We start from the raw sequence: 21,740 nt of genomic DNA on the forward strand, positions 1-21,740 counted from the left end.
GTTTTGGTTTGTTTATACTAGACACTTCTCTAATTGTTTCCGTCATCATTAGCATGTCTTTGTTTTTATAAACAACATTTCTTGTTTTTCTTTTCTAACTGCCAAAACATTACCTTTTTCTTTCCTTTCCTCATTTTTTTTCTTCATCCATTTAACAGCGCCAACACCTGTCGTCTCTATCGTCTGTCTTCTCCCCGGTGACTGACAGACCGATTTCAGTTTCTCACATAAATAGGAAATATTTAAACAGCTGAAAAGATACACACTAACATATAGGATGAAGACATAAACACACGATTAACAATGTCCCAATTGGCACACACAAGAAAACTGCCACTGTTCACTGTTGTACCAATCCAACACACATCCAGACCTCCCAGTCACTTACAGGTCTTATGCATAAGCTCCAACTGTCAAAGTAATGATGTGATGCTTCACATCAATCTCGTGTTGGCTGTATAAATCACCAGGCCCTGCCACTATCAATACAACACAACTCCCTTATTGGCCTCCATCACTGTAGTCATAAATGCCAGATTACATTCTTACAAAGAGATATCTGTCAGTTGCCTTTATAGTTTTTCTTCTCTTTGCTTTGCTCCACTTTAATTTTTATATGACACAGGTTGCTTCAATGCAATTTCAACTAGGTTTTCTCTGTGTTTGATGGACTGCTAACCTGTCCTTGTCAATGAGCCTCACTGCCTCTGACAGCAGGGAAAAGCTGAGCCCAATGGAAACTGAAACACATAATATTGCCTTCCCAAGGTTTCCCCGTCTACTGTATTTTTGTGATGAAAAAAGCTTTTTATACAAATGTCTGAACCTACCTCTGCCGGTTCCAAGCCCGGCTTGAGAAGGTTGCGTCAGGAAGGGCATCCGGCGTAAAACATTGCCAAATTTACCATGCGACTTGTTCGCTGTGGCGACCCCTGATGGGAGAAGCCGAAAGTGGAAGAAGATACAAATGTCTGAATACAGTTGACTTGTGTATGGATTATTTGGTTTTCTTTCCTGCTTGTATGTCTGAATTTGATATCTTTAGATTGTCAGTGATATAGCACCAAAGTCTGCCACGTAAGGGGTACTATTCTGGTGCACTATGTAATACTTATTTTTCTTTTAAGAAACAGCATAAAAAACTTAATTAACAGAACACGTTTTCATAACGAAGTATGTAACAAAATTTGTTTTGTGCAACAAAAGTGTAGTAGATTAAAGTGAAAGTAAAGATCTTTACATCATACATTGTTCACAGTGTGATTAAATATAGGATCTTAGGTTAAAAGGGTTGTACAGTGGCTAGCACTCTTGCCGCACAGCAAGAAGGCCCCTGGTTCATTCGAGGATTTTCTCCGGGGACTCCGGCTTCCTTTCACCGTCCAAAAACATGCTTCATGGGTAAATGGGTGTAGGAAGGTTTTCAATTTAATTCAGTTCAATTCAATTTTATTTACATAGCCCAAAATCACAGCAACAGTCGTCGCAATGGGATTCGTACCGGTAATTGTAAAGTAAACATAAAATCGGAAGGATCATCGATACATAGAGTTTATCAGGAAAATTCTAAACTGAACTAACTAAACAGACTAACTAAAGCATCCCTGCCCTTAGACCTTCCTTCCTGGTATGGAAAAACTCCTAAAAAAACAGATTCTGGAAAAAATGAAGAAAAACACCAGGTGTGTTCACATGAAGGACGGATCCTCCCCCAGGACGGACAGGCAATGCCAGAACTCTTAGAGAAGAATTAACTTATCTAACTCTACAACTCCATGTTTAGATGGTCCAGTAGGTGGGCTTCATCCAGGGGGAGCCAGGGACGAGGTACAGAGTCAGGTACAGCGACACAGACGAGCCAGGGGTGAGGACAACAGCCAAGTGCAGGGGCACGGACGAGCCAACTGGAATCTGGAATCACTCCCACACCCCCGGAGGGGAGTGGAAAAGAGGGACAGTACATGAATCATGCTCTACAAAACAGAGGCATAAAGAACTAAATGATGGAGAACTGATCAAGAATAGAGGAGAGAAGGAGAGTAGAAGTAGACGAGAATAGAGGACAGAACCCCAGTGCACCATTCTTTCCCCAGCTTCAAACTTCTAGCAGCCTACTAACAACTAATGGTTATTGTTAAGTTTAATTCAAACATGCTAACAGTAAGTTAAATATTGTCTTATTACTAGCTAGTCTGGCAATAAGCCTGTCCAAAGAGGAATGTTGTAAGCCTAACTTTAATATAGAAACTCTGTCGGCCTCTCTTGATTGAGTTGGGAGTTTATTCCATGAAACAGGGTGACTTGGTGACTAAAGGCTCGGCCACAACCTGTGCTTTTACAAATTATAGGAACCACAAGCAGTCCTGCATTTTGTGAGTGAAGTGTTCTGTTTGGGTGTTATGGCACTATGAGGTCTTTGATATAGGATGGGGTCATACCATTTAAGGCCTTATAGGTTGGCAGGAGGATCTTGAACTTGATTTTAGAGTCAACTGGGAGCCAGTGAAGTGCTGCTAACAATCTTGCTGCTGATGATAGGGTTATGAGGAAGGACACTCAGCTGGCCAATCTCTATACCATGGGTTAAAATAAGGTCCAGGGTGTGCTTGTGACATTGAGTGGGTTCATTTACATTTTGGGTGAAACCAACATGATCTAATAAAGCTGCCAAAGCGTTTCCTAAACAGTCATCATGGGGTCATCAACACGAATATTAAAATCTCCTTTCATTATAATTTGATCAGAATCTAAAACAGTAGTCAATAGGATTTCCTAAAACTCTGTTAAAAATTCTGAATGTGGCCTGGGGGGGCGATAAATAATTATGAATAAAACAGCTTTTTGAGTCTTCCTGTTTGGGGGATTCAAAGACGATATGATGTATTTAAAGGAGTTACAAAGATGTTTGACTTTAGTGCTAGGAAGGAGGCTCGACTGTGATATTACTGCTAAACCACCTCCTTTCCCTGAAATCCTGGATTTCTGATAGTTATCATTACAGGGGGTGTTTGCTTTAATCAGTCTAACATATTCATCCTGCTGGAGCAAGTTTCTGTTAAGGCTAGTAGACTACTAAGTTTGTTGTCATTAATAACTCATTGACTAAGAGGGACTTAGAGGAAATGGATACATTGTTTAATAAACCACATTTAATTACATCATAATTCTGCCTGTTGTTATTGAGAGTACTGGTGTCTGTCACTTTAAGGTTACTGTGACGCACTCCTTTCACTTGTCTTTCAGCACATAAGCTAAAGCTAGGAACTGCTCGACAAACCCCTCTTGGGTTTTGCACCAGCGCTAAAGGAAGCTCAGACGAGAGTTTTACACTGCGGTCTCGTCTCTGGGTTGTCAGGTTGCACAACTAAGACTAGCAGAAATTTACATAAAAAGAGGAGCGGCACTAGGATGGATGCCATCTCTCCGCATGAGGACCGGCTTCCTCCAGAAAGTGCTCCAATTGTCCATAAAACCATTGCTGTTTTCTGTGCACCATCTAGCTAACCAGTGGTTAAGTGATGAAAAGCGGCTGTACATTTCATCACTGACTAAGTTTGGCAGACGACCAGAGAAAATTACAGTGTCTGACATCGATTTAGCAAGTTTGCACACCGATTCTACGTTTAATTTGAGAACCTCTGACTGTCTCCGTCAGGCATCATTACCACCTCTGTGAATCACGACTCGATGGAGCTTGGACCTCTGGTCCTGTCAGGTGTCCCGTACAGGTTTCAGGTTTGATGTGTGACCAAAGAGTGTCACCAAGAATGAAAGGAAAGGTGTAAGAGATCTGTGGTGAGAGCAGCCATGTTGTTGGTGTAGACACAGCAGGCAGAGCTGAAGGTAGCAGAGATGTTGAGGTTGTTTTAGGCTCCAATAAACTTTCCAAACTTGTACTAATGTTAAGAAACAGAGATACTATTATACATATCATATTTTTAATTAACATCAACTGAGAAGCAGAACTTATTGAGTGTAAAGTAAGCTTTTATTCGCTGCTGGTTTTGACTGCAATACCTGAACCGTGTCTGATGTTTTGACTCTCTTTTGTATGTTTACACTCGTAATGAAATGAAAACCCAATGCAAAGTGCTCAGGGGTTTCCAGAGAGTTGTCAGAACAAGAGGGTTACATACTGATGAAGACAATCTCAACACAAGTCTGTTCTGTGAAAAACAGATGTCTCTGATCAATCTGAATTTTTTCAGTATCCAGGACCCTTGCAGGCCTCGTGTCCCAGGGCTGCTGCCCAGTTGCTCACATGGTTTAAAGGGCCTTGATCAGAGGGACACCTCACATTGGATGTATTACAAAGGAGGCCAGAGAAGCCAGACTGTGGTGGTTTGGGCACATCGAGAGGAAGAACATGGAATTTATCAGTACAAGGAGGTTTAGTTTGGGACTAACAGGAAGTTTCAAGATAAAGGGATACAGTGGACGTTTGCACTGTAGGAAACAATGAGTGGTGAACAGTATTAATTCATATGAATGAACATAACCACATGTACTCTATGTTACACCCTGTCACTGACCTATAGATAGATCCCAGGGTGGTCAACCATGTGGTGAAGTCCAGTCCCACATGACTCTGAGCAGAATAATGGAAAATGAAAAGATGGCTTACAAGATTGGAGATGTGTGATGTCTTTCATTGGTTTGTTTTGGGCTGTAATTGGTTTATCTACACTGCTGTTCAGGATCCTGATTCTCATCTCTTATGGCATAGTCACAACCACCCTGCTGGTGGATTTGGGCTGTCAGCAGACAAAATGCATACCTGCATGGGGCATGCAAGTGGCCTGTACAAAATATCAAGCTGGTAGTCCACTTGGTGAACTTGCAGAGTTAAAAGGTTCATGCACATTTTTTTCTGAACGCATGCTGTGAGCGACAGGTTGTAGTGAACCTTTATACAAAATGTAAGGGTAAGTAAGGGTGAAGTAGGTGAGACACAGGTGTGTTGTTTAGATTTTTCATTTTTAATCCCCCCTTTGGGAGCCCATTAGTGCTGATCATGTGATACAGTAGGTGTGTGCTCCTACAGGTTTGCCCATTTTTTGAGAGGGACTTGGCTGCAGACAAGATTGTGCCTGATATCATCAGCTGAAACCTTAAATTATATAACTTAGCCCAACCGTAACCCTAACCCAACATGTTCAGAAATGTGAGAAAGAATTGCTTTTATTAAAGCCTAAAATGGGAACAAACGGTTTGGGCTACCGGTTATGTTTTTTGAGCTATGTGGAAGACTTCTTGTTCCAGTTGAGTGTGGCCTAAGGGCACCATACGACATCATCACCCTTAAGTCATAAGTGTGTGCAACTTACAGTAAGAATACTTCACAACTTACCACACACACACAACAATGGTATGTTCTATTTTCATGACGTCCATTGAGGTGACTACACCAGCCTCACAGGAATTGCAAGACATTCCTGTGATCCCTTTAAGATGCAGGATGTGATTTTTGGTCCCAACACTCCTCTTCACTGAATGGTCTCCTTCTTATCCTTTTTGTCTTTTTAAAAATCCACTTTAACACAATATTGACACTAAAAAAATACACTAATGGCAAACTAATCTTTAATTACAGTTTTTCTCAGTCGCTTTAGTACAATTGTCAGATCAGAATTGAAGTTTGCAAATACGTGTGTGCATTTCTCAAAACAATTTGTACAAACAGCAAAACACTATGGATTTCTTGCAAAAGTCTGTAACTTGCTCAAAATCTTTAGTTCATCTCTCAAAACTAAGTCTTTATGTCATTGAACATGTCAGTTCCATCAGAATGTCAAGTCCTTGTGTCATTGTCTACGAACAAGACAATCAAATTACTTAGTCATGTTGTCAATATACTTGTGTACTTTAGAGGGAGGTTCTGATGTAAACTATGGCTAAAGTTTGGATGACAATTATTGTAAAATGTAAGTTACATCTTTTTTTTTTGATTGCAAGAGACTGGACAAGATTCACATTTAAACTTTTATTGTTCATATTGTAATTTGTTGACAGACCATGTCATACCAACATAGAAAAAACCCACTGCAAACAGTAACACAAAGGGAAAAAAAAGATAGGACAATATTCATCAGGAACACGTACATGTCTTCGGCCTCTTCCTCGGTTTTGCCCCCTAACTCCTCCACCACGCAGCCTCACTCCTCTTCCTCTTCTTCTTCTCTCTGGCTGTTGACCCCGTCCAATTCCTTGTCCTTCCATTGTCAGACATAGAACATTGTGTTGTGCTTAAGCCATATACAGTATATACTTTCCCATTCATTGTCAATGAGATGCACCTTTGTTAGAGGAGGTCAAGTCACCTGAGAGCAATTTACCAATTCAGGACAGATTTAGACAAAAACATATAATGGAGATGTATAGAAATATGTTTGTCACATTATGACAACTTGGTCAACCATTTTGCAGTTAATGACTTATACGATGAACTAATGACTAGGTGTTTTGAGGAGTAAGACTATTGCACAGTGAACTATATAATACATTTTGATCAACATGACATAAACAATTGATAATGTAGCAAAGAGCAGAGAATTGTACATAATCATTTGCATGGATGTACCAAAGCAATTGCAACTTGTTCAAAGAAGTGAGAAACTGCTTATATGATGTACACAAGTGACATCATGATGTGAAGATTGAACAAATAGTTTTGGGAATTTCATTCTGATCTGAGAATTGTGACTGAGAAAAACTGTTAGCAATAAGAAGAAATTAAGACATAAGAAAATATTTTTTCTTGTGATACAGTGATGAAAGATGATAACACTGTAAACCAATATTTGTGTAATGAATTACTGTGATGAATGATCCGGTCTGACATTGCAGAATTGATGGCCTTTAAAAAGGAGACATGTCATGCATGTCATGATGGCATGTCATTTGTCTATCTTTTCAGCAGATTTACTAATTAATTCTCCCAAGTGCCTTTGACCTGCAAGCAGATGATGCTACAATTTAAACTCAATTCACACCATTACCGTGATGTTTTTCTTCCTGTTTCCAATCAATTAGAGCTCTGTGGGTCATGTTTTAAGGAATTAACTATAATGTTGCACCTGCTTTTAACTACGGAACTAAAAAAATGTGCATCAAAAACGACAAAGAAACCTTTTGTTTTTTTCTTATTTGGAGACACTGGCAAAGGGATAACAAAACTAATGTCTATTGGATGAAATAATTGTTCTTTAAAGAGCTGATCATAGTAAAACAAGATACTCCCACCAGTGTCAGAAATTTAAAAACATATAGTACGATCCCTTTCAGTTACAGCTTAAAAAATAAGTCAGTATTCAACAGCAAATGCATTACGGCTGTCTGTTGCTGAGCTTTTATAGCCTTTATGTCAATATTTACTCGTTTTTATGTTTGCATGTTATATATTTTGTGTTGTTGTTTTGTTGTGTTGTTGTTGTTGTTGTTGTTGTGTTGTTGTTATTTTAGCAGTAAGTCATTTTCTTGCATCTCCAAGTAATTTTACTCCTCTTTGTTAGATAGATAGACAGACAGACAGACAGACAGACAGACAGACAGACAGACAGACAGACAGACAGACAGACAGACAGACAGACAGACAGACAGACAGACAGACAGACAGACAGACAGACAGACAGACAGACAGACAGACAGACAGACAGACAGACAGACAGACAGACAGACAGATAGATAGATAGATAGATAGATAGATAGATAGATAGATAGATAGATAGATAGATAGATAGATAGATAGATAGATAGATAGATAGATAGATAGATAGATAGATAGATAGATAGATAGATAGATAGATAGATAGATAGATAGATAGATAGAAGTTTGGAAAGTTAGGGGCTGTAAGCTAGGGGGAGAACACGTAAACAGAGAGACCTCAGTTATGAGTGATGGGAAGGCGTAGGCGAGGTTGCTTCAGGACAGCAGCTCCACCCATAATTTAGGAGAGGCAAATTTTTGAAGAACTACTGCCTCTCTGCAGAAACTATGTAGAAAACGACAAAAAAAATTTAACACTTTGAAAATATGTATAAAAAAATGATTTGAGTGGATCTTTAATGACTGACATTTTTTTTATGGAATTAAAAAATAATAAACTGAGGGAGGTACTCTTTACTGGAAGAAATGTGCCTATAAACAGGTTTAATGCATTTCTAGATGCCAGCATCACTAACAGTTATTTCCACTTTCATCTACTTTGTTGTGTTAAAACCTTTAAAAGCCTCAGAGGACTGGGCATTTTAAATGTTTGTCTAACAGATATTCTGTGTACGCTCTGTGTTTTGGTGTGTGTGTGTGTGTGTGTGTGGTGGTGGTGGTGGGAGGGGTCAAGACACTGAGTGTATTGAGCTGCTATCAGGTCCATTGGTATTCAGCGAGGATCCCTCCCTCTGTGCTGCAGTCTTCTCTGCAGTCTGCAAGACACAGTATGACACAAACCCCCTTCACCTCTCCGTCTTTACATGAAGACATGTTACTTCTATCTATCTATCTATCTATCTATCTATCTATCTATCTATCTATCTATCTATCTATCTATCTATCTATCTATCTATCTATCTATCTATCTATCTATCTATCTATCTATCTATCTATCTATCTATCTATCTATCTATCTATCTATCTATCTATCATTCTGACTTATTTCTTCCCTTTATGTTCAAGCCAAGGTAACATTTGACAGGAGACAGGTAGAAATTTACCCTCTACACACACACACACACACACCCCCACACACACAACACCAACACATACACGTTTTTGGAGTGACCTTGATGAGACAACTGCACCACCCAACTGTCATGTCTTCCTCCAGCAGCATCTCCCTTCCTAATGTTGGTGATTGGCCCGGTCACAACACAAAATATGATAGACAGTCAAGTCATTCAACATGGGTTTAAAAAAATAACATTGGAGAGGAAAAAAAACAGAGGAAGGTGAGACAGACAGGGAGTAAACATCTCGTTGGGACTGGATACAGTATGTCTCTGTCAATAAACATCTGAAATTACAGCTCTATGCTATTGTGTGTGTGTTTGTGTGTGTGTTCAGGTGTCATGTGAAAGTATTGAGCAAAAGGCTGAGGGAGGGTGTTGAATAGTTAATGCTAGCGGCAGGATCAGCTAATGGCGTGAGTTAGGCCGCTGCAGTGAGAAGCTTTTGCTGACCGATCAGTCTCAAGGTCAACAATTAGTAGCCGATCAAACTGATTGACCAACTTTGTATATAAATGATGCTATGTACAAAATTCAGCAGCTAATCCTCTCTTTTAGTGGCTCATTCAATGCTCATAAAACAATATTAAATCTATTTATCTGTACTTAGTCAATGGAGTAGAATAGCTTTTAAAAATTTGCCTTTTTATGCAATTATTCTGTCCTTCAGCAATCCTGGACCGTAAGGAAAACGTTGTTTTCAGAATTTTTTCTTCATTACTGCTTCTTAGAATGAAAATGTTCCCCCCACAAGATACTCAAAAACTCGCCAAAATTTGCGCACACCTAGTACCAAGTGAAAATGCATTTTGGGTATAGCGAACAATTATTACCCCTCTCAAAAATGATAACATCACAGCAGGAGAAACTGTCAAAAAATAAATGGGGCCTAAATCTCCGATGGGGTTTAAAATAAATATTTAAGAATCCACTAATGAAACCGAAACACACTTGTCTGGGCTATCCAAAGGAAGTTTTCGAAACTTGAAATTATAATAGGACCTTCAGTTTGGCCTTGTTATGACAAAGTGTGAAATTTGGTGATTTTCACATTTGTCCACAGTATGGGGAGGGAAAAAACTTTGAGTGATCATCATGAAATTTTAACACACCCCCACACACGCACACACGGGCACACACACACGTTAGGTCTACAGCCACATCCGAAGTTCTGTTAACTTCTGACCTCAGGAAGAGCCAATGTCGATGTCTTGAATTTTTTCAAGAAAAACAACTTTAGAAGCAACAACAATTAAACTCCTCGTAGAGATTTCAATCTATTTCCTTCCTAACTACTCAAAGATCATTAGGAAGCTAATAGGGATACAAAATTTGGGTTTTGACGCATGGCAAACTCGCAAAAGTGGCGTTTCCCTGCTACTCGCACATTTTTTACCGGAAGACTGGGAAAATGTATTAAGAGTCATTGGCTTAATATGAACAAAATGAAATGACTTGATTTTCAAACAACATGGCTTGGGCTATGGTTGCCAAAGAAACCCAAAGATTTACTTTTGCTGATTTTTCTAAAAATTACATAAACTTATTCCTCAACCTCAGGCAACCAAATAGTAAATTTGTTGCTATGGAGATAAAAGCAACAGACAAGCCGCCATTTTTGAAAAGAGTGGAGTTTATTTTTCATGAATTTACCACATGCAGCTCTGACAAGTGTGGCAGAGGCGGAGGGGGAGAGCATTTCAGTTACCGTCAAGTAGCCAGCAGAAAACAGTCTATCTAGGCTGTTGGGAGTCTGAAACTCCAAAAAACTAGAAAATGTTCACAGGAAGAAGAAAAAAATTCCTCTCAAACCCACCCAGACACATCAAAGTATTTGTGAGGTGGGGGCTGGTTGGTTCATGGCAGTGGGGGGCGTGTAAGTGTAAGGCACATCATTAATCTTTCACACATAGAATTAGAGAGGCAATCTGTTGGCTATCATAGATGATACATGACCGTCTATAGAATTATTCATCTGTTCCATAAAAGCATCCGCTGCTAACATTTTAGACACAGACTCATGCAGATGCATCATTCAGAATCAGAATGATTAATACCAAAGATTTCCATAACAAAAGCCTAGAAAATGACAAAACGCTTCTGACAGCTCTGTATTCCAGAGTTCTTCAGTTTCATACTGACATCAGTTGAAAACACAAATAAACTATTTTAAATTTTAACTTTTTTCCATTTATGTTTATGTTGAACTGTGTTTTGCTGCCTGAAAATAATATGTAAACACGCTCAGACGGATTTAGTGTCTGAATACTCAGATATTCGTATTCGAATATGATTATTTGTGTCATCCGAGATCCCCGATTCACCATCTTTAGTAAAGTATAGTAAAATGCACTTCAGGCAATCTAATTATTGCTCTAAAATTGCAAAATAATTTTGGATTTGAGGTATGTATACCAAACAAACCAAATGCGCTCCTATCACAGGAAGTAAATACATTTTCAAAGTTAAGTGTGGTAAAGTTTCTCATTTTCAAAGTAAGACTACCAAGTGTTTTTATTATTCATAAAAAAAATCAAGTTTAGTGAGATAAGTTCTGAAAAACAGAGTTTTTTAAATATAGCCGACAATTTGAATTTAAAAAATATATGACATGATACATTCTAATACATTCTTTTACAGAAATCTATAGATCAATTACATGACGTCATGTGACTGCCTTCTATTGAAACTGTAGTCAGCTAAGCTTTGAGGATGGAAAAACTGTGGAGAACATTTTCAGAATTTGTCAATAAACAATCCAAAGCAACAGAGATTTTTACATTTTGCTGAAGTTAACCAGGAAGTTTACACAAAAAAAAGCTTCAGTCTGACATTGTTCAAAGTGATAAATACCATTTCCTTCTTAAATCTTTGGGTTTTTATCTGTTCAATTTTGTTGATTCTGATCTTTTGTTCTAAATAAAAGTAGAAATGATGGTGATTAAAAAATATTTACATTTTATGTAATATAGATGTAATATAATAGATAAGAATTTAGGTTTAAGCTGAAAATCCTTGATCTTGATTCCTGAATTGAATCGCCATCTAAATAACGATCCACAGCTGTAGTGACTAACATTGCAAAACAGAAGGATAAGTTGCAGAAAAAAAACCTTTAAAACATTTTTTTTTCATTTCCTCTTGTGACTTTTTTTTTTTTAAATAAAAGTTTATTCACTGACCCTTTTTTGCATTTGAACACCTTGAAGCTTTGACCAAACATTACCTTGATTTACTTTTGTGAGAGTTTTATGAGCTGTGGTGATGTTTTCCATCAGCCTTAAAATATTAGTTAGAAGCTTCGGCTTTCATTTCTCTGATTGCAATTTTTGTTTTTATTATCTAAAAAAGATGGAAGCCAACTTTCTGTATCTACAAGCACTAAAGAGACTGCTGGCTCATGGAAAAGGATATCATATCAGACCTTAAGACAGAGCTGCTGTGTGTATTTGTGGAAGGTGGTCTTTTGAATTTACAGAGTATAAAATAGCATCAAATTTATGTAATCTGATTCTCAATCTTTGTTTCAAGCCTTTCAAAAAAATAACTCACAGAAATTCAGGTTGGGCGACCAAGGGTTAAAACTGAGGTTAAAAGTGTTATGTATCACAGGTGACACTCTTCAGATGAAATTTGAAGTGTTTTATGTTTTTTCTTTAAACCTGATACTTTGAGGATCGGAAAGGTTAAGAGAATCCTCAGCCTGTCAACAAACATCACAGAAAACCCCTGAGATCCTGAACAACCGTGTGTTCAGATTAATGAAAGACTTAAAGGCTTTTGACATGTTTGTCTTTCTGGTGAGCATTTTACAAAAAAATAAAAAATGAAACATCCCTGCTGTTTTAACACCACTGTGAAGGTGCAAAGAACACCATTTGGATGCTAACCAAACAAAACCTGTCTGAATGTTAACAAACAATAAAAAGATTAGAGAATCACCAAAGCATGACTAACAATCTGTGAATGGGCCTCAAATTGGAGCAAACATTTCTGAAACTAACCCTGTCGGCTCTTCTGGCTTCGCTGATGCCCCAGTTGAGCCTGTTTTCTTTTTTACTTCCATTTAATAAAGTAGACCTACTCTAGATTAATTTAATCTATGCAGAAAGTGATACATTCAGAAAATGTGATCTTTCTTCTGTCCTAAATAAATTATTCATGAAATTGCAACAAATGCTGCAGATGTAATTATGCACACGAGAAACACAACTGTCTAGTGAGCTGGCAGGAAACACCTTCAGGTGTTGAAAAACACGGCATGATTTTGGTCATGGCTTTCTTACGTTCTCTGTACACTCTTCACTTTTAAGATTTACTTGTTTCACACTTGACTTGTTTGTTGTAAACCCTTTGGAGTTTTGTGTTTTTCTGCTGGATATTGTTTATGGTTTGTTATGTTACCGCATCATAAATACTTTACCTCAAATTTGGTTGAAGTTTTGGATTTGACTAAAGGCACTAACATTTTGTAGATGCTTCCAACTCTAACATAAACATCCATCCATTTTCTTAACCCGCTTAAAGTAACCAATCAACCTTTGAAGCATGTTTTTGGGCTGTTGGAGGAAGATGGAGTGCTCAGAGAAAAACCACACATGAACGAGGAGAACATGCAAAATCCACACAGAAAGGTCCCAGCTGGAATTTGAACCAGGGCCTTCTCGCTGTGAGGTTAAAGGAAATGTGGAAGTGCTTTGAGTTACCACATAAGTGCATGCAACTTACATTGACCTTACAAATTCTTTATGATATACTTACCACATAAACAGCAATCCTACATTCCATTTTCACCAAGCTTAAAGGGAACTTCAAGACACTCCTGTGCTCTCCTAAAGATGTAGCTTCTCTTCTCTGTGACCCTCCACAGGCTGGACATCTCAAAAACCTGTGGCACGCATACAGGTCAACCTCCAAATGGGTGCATTAGACTTTACCTTTAGATGTAGACACTGGCAATATGTGTTAAGTTTTCCTTTTAAAAAGCAAGAAGAAAAGGATTTGTAAGCATCATTTATAAACCTTCGAATGTTTTTGATTTTACTGGTAAGGCCAATCTTTTTCAAAATCGTTCTCATTTTGCTCTGTACTACTGAGCGTCATTGACCACAGAGTACAGTCTTTCCCGTCTTAATTGTGTAGGGGGAATTTAGAAATGGGGGCCATTTAGGTTTTGTGAGAAGAAAGGTTCTGCAGAAACGTGTGTGACTCACAAATATCAGGAAAAATGTTCACACTGGAGGTACAAGAAGCTTGATTTTACATCTCCTAAATAAAAAATGTAAAAAGGACAATTGGACAGATCAATGTCATGTTTGAAGCTCTATTTGGTCAACTTACCTACCATAAAATAATAAGCCATCCAGCCATTTTCTCCACCCACTATATCCCTCTCTGGGTCACGGGGTGACTGGAGCCTGTGAAGGCGGGGTGCTCCCTGGACTGGTTGCTAGTCTGTTGCAGGGCATAATGAATTAAAGACACTTTTATTCAAAAATGCTTTTGCCTGACTAGTTTTATTGTTATCTCTATTCTACGTTTATTTTATTCTGTTTAATTTTCTTTTACATTATTTTAATTAATTGTTTCTGTGTTTTTATTGTATTTTATTGTGTTGTTTTTATTGTTCAGCACTTTGTGATTTTATCTGTGAAAGGCACTATAAGTAAAACGTACTTACGTACTTACATAATAATAATAATATTAATAATAATAATGATAATAATAATAATGCATATGTGCAATTTTCTACTATAAATTGCTTAAAATAAATCAACTGATTTAAAAGAATCATCCTCCTCACGATTTTCCTGAATTATAAAAAAAAAAGTTATAAACATCGATAAATCTTCATCTTGTACACAGCTTTACTTCAATGGAGATTCTCCTAAAACCAGTCAATAGTGGTCGTACTTGGAAGTGCAGCATTGGCTCTTTATGGTTTGTTTCAGCTGATGGAACGGAGATGGAGGGCTTGGTGTAAATGAGCCCTTTTTCATGTGGGATCTCTGTAAATTAGACCCTTTGTCTTTCACCACCTGTTTACACAGACATGAAGAAAAGGCTCAGCACAGCTTCCATGTGTGCAATCTGCACACATACAAGTAGATGAGAGAAACTGTTGTTGGTAATTGCACAAGGTTCAGTCAGGATGATTTCCCCCTTATAGTGATTTAGCTGCAGTGCAGTGAGGTGTTTGGACAGGACTGTCCACAGAGGTGTTTCCTCTTTCTCACTCCTTCTTCTCATCTTCTCAAACCCTAAAAAGAATCATTTTTTTGGTGAAAGTATAACTAATAAAAATAAATTACATTATTTTCCCCTCATGTATTTTTGACTTTTCTCACCTCATCTCTTTAAACAGTCTTCAGCTCTGATCCATGTTGGTAAATTCACATCTACACTTCACCTGGTGAAAGAAAAAAATTGAAAGTTTCTGTTGTCACCTAATAAATATAAAACAAAACCTAACGCTTTTTCCCAGGAGAATCCATCACAGTACACGGCAGGTTCATTAACTCAGGCGAATAGATCAATGCCTCAAGGACAAACGCTATCAATTCATATTTGTGTGTGTGTGTTTGTGTGTGTTTGAGAAAGAAAGAAGATTAAGTGTTGTGTTTGGGCTTTAAACAGCAGCACAATCCAGAGTTTATCCGAAAGGTAACAATTTATGCCGAGTCAGGCGTCATTACACCTGGCAGGATCCTCCCTCTTCTTTCTTCAGCACATTCCCCCTTCAACCAAACACTTCCTAAAAATAACTCACTTTCACACCACGCTGGCTGTCTGGCATGTGGGTTGTCTTTCTAGGTTTTGACTGCACACAAAACACTTTTTATAATAAAGTCGTCCTTAATACTTTTTCAAAATCAAATATAATAAAACACTTTTTTATATCACTTCATGTGTTTTCTTTATTACTGTCACATTTTCCTGCAGCTCACTTTTGTCAGCAAGGTTTTTCTCAGATCCAACACGACACTATTTTCTGAGGAGCAAACAGAAGTCAGACTACTGGGAATCATGGAGACAGATATTTGATGAGAGTTTTGTTGAAATCAAACAAATCAGTTGGAAGCAGAGGTAATACCACTGCACAGGTAAACACCAGTCCCAGCTGCAATGTTTTCCTCCTGGTGGATGTAAGAGTTTGAAACTCAGGTTTCTCTACATTTTATTTACATGCTAATTTTCCTATTTAAATATATCTTCATGCTCCAATAAAACAAGCTGTTAATTTTTGTAATATCTTTATTTAGAGCATATATAGGTCATAAGGTAACAACAAACAAATACAATTAAACTGCATGTGTTATACATGTATGTACACACACAAACATCTATACATAAACACACACACACATATGTATATATAAATTTTCCTTGCAAAAATACAACTTTTTCTATCATAAAATTGTGATTTTTATTCTTGTAAAATGTTAATCTTCTCTTCAGAATTTTACGACTTTCTTGTTATTTTTGTGACTGACAGTATGCACCTATACGGCCCCTCTGACCATCACCGGGACATTCATACGCACTCACACACCAGTGCCGCTAACTGTTTTAAAGTTGTAAAGTCAGTGGTCCTGACTGTTGTGCAATAGTTGTACAGTTCCAATATTTCAAAGAATCCCAAGTTCCCTTGTACCTTTTACCTCTTATTCCAGATAGTAAATGTGTGCTGCATGTTTTATTTTCATTGACTTTAGCAGAAAGTATTCTTTTGGTTTTGCACATTCCTGCTTTCTGTGTTTTTGTCCCAGAAAGAGGATTTAGAGGAATTTCATGTGAAAGTAAACAGGTAAACGAGAAAGAGAAAGCTGTTGAGTGCTGCTCAATCACTTGATTGCAAGCTGTTTCCTCTAGCTTCTGTTCGTTAGAGCTAAATTGGTTTGAGACCTGAAAGACAATTAATCTGTCACTTTTATAGGCATGAACAGAGCAGCGTTAAAAATGCTCAGTGAAACAGTAATTAGCATTGCACATCCTTTACTCGGGTACTAACTTTGAACTGCCTTTTCTATTGTTTTCCGTCTGACTTTTTCTTTTCTTTTTTTTCATCCCCACATTTTTTATTCTCATCCTGAACATGTCCATCTCCCTCTTCTGTTTTTTTTCTCATATATTCTATCAATCATCACTTTGATCCGTTCATCCTTTTTTCCCCAATCGTATCTCATTCATCTTCATCTTGTACTTTTCCCCTTCCCTTCTCCAGGTCCCTGTCTGGACGTATTGTTGGAGGTGTGTGGTGGTTCTTCACTCTTATCATCATCTCCTCTTACACAGCCAACCTGGCTGCTTTCCTCACTGTGGAGAGGATGGTCTCACCTATAGAGAGTGCAGAGGACTTGGCAAAACAGACGGAGATAGCCTATGGGACGCTGGACTCAGGCTCTACCAAGGAGTTCTTCAGGGTATGAACCATGTGATACTTAACACTGTTCTGTGTTTAAAAGGTAATCTGCCTCTAAGCCCAAAATGTATAGCTAATTGGATGCAGGACATTTTTATTTCTGTCTAACTTATGTAGAGTAATTTAAAAGAACCAAAAACACTATTTTAGCATTGAGAGGAAATCATTGTCTTGCTTTCCAAGCTTTAATTTTTAAAGACAGTCAGGGTGGATACGACTGTCTGCGGATGAAAAATGTCCAAACCTGTACGGGGCATGCAAGCGGCGTGCACAACATTTCAAGGTCGTAAAGCAGTCAGTAAAGGGTAACTAAATAGTAAACTAACTTTTTTTGGCTGTTTACCTGTTTCCCTCACAGATGAGGTTTTAAAAGTGCTGACTGTAGGTCTTTGCCAAATTTTTCAACGTTTTTTGAGCCACGGCACACTTTTACCTTGTCAAAAATCCCGCGGCACACCAGCATCCAAAAAAAAAAAAAAAGGATAAACTCATAGTCTGCATTGATCTACAGCCCCTCCGCAATTTTACATACATTTTTGTGATAATTGTGGCAGAAAAAGCTGGAAGCTGCAGCTGTTTTTTCGAAAAGATGTAATAAAAGTTAAGCTAAAAGATTTAAGAACTGTTTGATGTGTGTTCGTTGTGGTTTCAAGACGTCAAAAGAAGACTCATTGTGCGCTGAGACGCTGTCACTTTAACCCAATGCATCAAGGGAGATGTAGTGCAAAAATTCGCCGAACACAAACAGACTCGTGTCTCTGAGCTTCATTGTTTTGTTCACTTGTTCCACGGTCTGATACCGGATTCTGTCGAAAGCTGCACCGCTAAAGACGAGCTTAAGCTGGTCTTTTTGTTGGAACTAAGCGACTTTATGAGTAGAATCGGAAGAAGGAAGTAAAGATTTTAACCATGCTGATTGGTCAGACTGATGACATGTGATTAAGCTCCAAGAATGATTGGTGGAAATTGTTAAAGGGGCGGGGCATTTCCGAAAAAAGCTGATGCTACGACTAAATCGCGGTACTGTCATTCTTATCAAAATGTCTTTAATTTAATCAAATAAACACAAAGAAAAAAGTCTTTTACGATCTTTCATGTTCCTAACTACTCAGTGTTTTATCAGGGCCTGTTTGGATGAACAAAGAGCTGAAATCCTGGAGATGGAAAATGTTTTTAGATCAGTTAATGAGGGCACACCTGACCATCTCCCACACTGGTTGAAAAACACTGCTCCAGTGGTTAAAACGTGGTAGTAAAGTTGAAAAATAAAGTTGAATTTTGTGATTGGTCAACTGGTATAAGTCTCACGTCATTTCAGAAGTTTCACGTCATGATCTATAGCTCCAGATAGAAGCCTCGCCCATCTTTTAACGCTCCAGATTGCGATGGAGCTCCGTGACGCTGAGTGTGGCGCAGATCGCTACACTGCACGCGGCCCTTGGGCGGCTTGCTGGCTGGATGGCAGAAAGCTGCTGCAGGATGGGGAGTTCGGACTTCCTGAAATTTATTATTGTTTTCCTATTTTCATCAAGACATTAATAAAAAAATCCTCTAGTTACCTCAAGCTAATCTTACTGCCACTGTCAATCAAAGACTAAGACCACACCTCCCCCGCTCAGCCCACTTCCCCTAATCTTGCCCCTTTTTTCTTTTTTTTCTTTTTTAAAATCTGGGCTGACAGTGGAGTCAGCCTTTAACTTCCCTTTTGTGTTACCCTTTAAACACATAGAAAGAAAATGTTCATGAACACATACTGTAAGTGTAAGTAAGGGGAAGGGGTGAAATGTGTGTTGTACGAAATTTTCAACCATTTGGACTTCACAAAGAGTCTTCTGTTGACATGATAAGTGCATGCTTCTTGCATGCAGCCTGACTGTTAGAAAAGAGGAAATTAGACAAATACAGTGCAGATTGTGTGGACATCCTACAGTCATCTATGTACTACGTACACATCAGTGGTCAGTAAGGAACCAGTACTTGCACCTTACTGGCGATTAGAGTGCAGCATAAGGAATCCTCCGTACAACAGCATCATCCATTTGTCAGAGGTCCGTGTAACTTCCATTAGCCTCACAAATATTTCATGATACACTTACATCACCCACAACAATGGTCTTTTTTTTCATGAAGTCTTGAGGTGGCCGTACGAGCCCCAAGGGAACTTCTCTACGACCTTCCACAGGAAATCTGATGCAGTGATGAGATTATGATCATTTTTTCCATTTCATCTTTCTCATTTCATTTTCATTTAATCCGGATGACCATACTGTTATGGTGCCTGTCAGTCTCCTCCCCCTCCCCCTCCTGCTCTGCTCCTGACTCCACCAGCTGGGACCAATTCACCTCATCACCTGCTCTGCTCTTAAGGAGATCCAGACCCATTAGCCAACGCCAGTTCGTTGCCCTTTATGGTGACTAAACCTGGTCTTAAGTCTAGCTCATGTTTCTATGTTAAGTCTGGCCTCGTGTTAATCTTGCCTCTCCCTGTCTCAGGATTCCAGTCTCCAAGTGTCCCCAGTGTGGATGTCAGTCCGAGTCCTCCTACAGTCCGGTGGAAACCTCAAGCTCTGCCAAGCTGCGCTCTTACCTCCAGCCACGCCACAAGCCGCTGTTCTCTCCAGCTGCCCTCCAAGCCACACCAACTTTCCTGGAATAAATAAAACCCTTTCCTTACCGTTCACCCCCTTGTCCTCATTCTGGGTTTCAGCGTCTGGGTCTGTCAATCCTTCAAGTCATGACAGAACGAACTGGCCTAACTCCTGACCCAGCTGACCCAGAAGGACTTCGCCACACAGTTAATCAGCAAGGAATCTTTTTGGAACTGCACTCCAACGCCATTTCTCGGATGTCTAAGATTCAAGAAGACCTACTTTCACAGCTCAATGGTATGATGCAAACATTAATGAATTTACCCGCACAAATGTCTAACTCTGTCGCCACAGCAACACTTCCTACTTCCGGCCAAGCTTCCGCTCCCGTTCCAACCCCGGAAAATTTTCGCCTGCAACCCGAGCCATTCTACGGTGACGTAGAAGCATGCGGCGGATTTCTCCTCCAATGTCAACTTCTGTTTCAACAAGCTCCCAGGTACTACTATTCTGATCCCAGCAAAATCACCCTAATCGTCAACTCCCTGAGAAATAAAGCCCTGCAGTGGGCCCAAGCTTTTCTGGCGGTCAATCCCATTACTCACCTTCCGTTTGATCGTTTCATAAAGGAGTTCCGTCTGGTGTTCGATCAGCCAAAGAAGCAGGAGGAAGCCACCAGAAAACTCCTCGCTCTCAGACAGCAGAATCGTTTGGTCAGCGACCATATCATCAACTTCAGAATCCTGGCGCTGGAAGCCGGCTGGTCTGATCCGGCACTCCACGGTGTCTTCTCAACGAAAACATAACGGATCACTTATGCACGCAGCCTGAAACCCGTAACTTCGAAGAACTTGTCTCCGCAGCCCTGCGCTCCGACGCCCGCCTTCGGGAACGTCAGCATGAAAAGCCTCCTCAGGCACATAAGACACCTAAGCCCATATTACCGGCTGCTGATGCTCTTTTCTCCCCTTCCTGTCCTCCAGAAAGATCACACCGCTCTCATGAGGAGCCCATGCAGATCGGCATCTCACGGATCTCCGCCGAGGAACGTAAAAGGCGCCGGGAGGAGGGTGCGTGTTTTTACTGCGGCCAGCAGGGGCATCAGGTACATCAATGTGAGCTGCGTTCAAAACTCCAGAACCCCCCACTAGAAGACAGGCCGCGGGCGGGTACCCCTATCGTCTCTGCTAAGAACTTTCTTTTTCTTCCTGTCAAGTTATGTAATCATGCCAATATTATTGAACTTCAGGCCCTTATTGATTCAGGCGCTGAACAAAGCCTCCTTGACCATAGCATTGTTTCCCGTCTCTCGCTCCCTGTTGAAAAACTCGACTCTCCTGTTAGAGCTGCAGGCTTGGGAGGACAACACCTCTCCCTCATAACTCATCGTACTAAGCCCCTATTACTGATCACCTCTGTTAATCACAGGGAAGATGTTCAGTTTTTCATCACTCACACCCCCCAAAATCCTGTGGTCTTAGGTTTTTCGTGGCTTAGAAAACACAACCCCCAGTTCGACTGGACCAATCATTGTATTATCAACTGGAGTGAGTTTTGCCTCGCCAACTGTCTTCGCTCAGCGGTCCCTACCGTAAATAACTCCCCTAGTGGTCAATCGGAAGACATTGATCTCAGTAATGTTCCAGAGTGTTACCACAACCTCAGTTACGTGTTCAGTAAGTCCAAAGCCAGCTCTCTTCCTCCTCATAGACCCTATGACTGCTCCATCCAGTTATTAGATGGTGCTACTTTACCCAAAGGACGGTTGTTTAATCTATCTGGTCCAGAGAAAGTTGCCATGGAAAAATATATCCAAGAGGCACTTTCTTCGGGGCACATCCGTCCCTCCTCTTCTCCCGCTGGGGCTGGGTTTTTTTTCGTGGAGAAAAAGGACAAGTCCCTGAGACCCTGTATCGATTATCGGGAGTTAAACCAAATCACTATTAAAGATAAATACTCTTTACCCCTCCTCAGCTCAGTTTTTGACTCTATCCAAGGCGCCCGTATCT

The 21,740-nt window shown here is 39.5% G+C and overlaps 1 protein-coding gene and 1 long non-coding RNA gene across 8 annotated transcripts in view; both read left to right on the top strand.

Moving 5' to 3' along the window:
* The window catches only part of gria4a (glutamate receptor, ionotropic, AMPA 4a), a 218,384-nt gene that overhangs the window by 174,832 nt on the left and 21,812 nt on the right, over window positions 1-21,740 (top strand). For all 7 annotated transcript variants that reach the window (XR_013647093.1, XR_013647092.1, XM_023961797.2 and 4 more), the window contains one exon: window positions 16,946-17,144. Coding sequence is in view for 5 of the 7 variants with exons in the window: in XM_023961797.2 (XP_023817565.1) it covers window positions 16,946-17,144 (199 nt within the window). In the remaining 2 variants the exon portion in view is untranslated. The remainder of the gene's footprint in view (window positions 1-16,945; window positions 17,145-21,740) is intronic.
* Window positions 19,426-19,821, top strand: LOC144981444 (uncharacterized). Its single transcript, XR_013647096.1, has 2 exons — window positions 19,426-19,554; window positions 19,637-19,821. It is a non-coding gene; the product is annotated as an uncharacterized LOC144981444 (long non-coding RNA).

This window comes from Oryzias latipes, chromosome 13 (genome assembly GCF_053564925.1).
Source record: "Oryzias latipes strain Hd-rR chromosome 13, Olatipes_Hd-rR_3.1".
NCBI classification, from domain to species: domain Eukaryota; kingdom Metazoa; phylum Chordata; class Actinopteri; order Beloniformes; family Adrianichthyidae; genus Oryzias; species Oryzias latipes.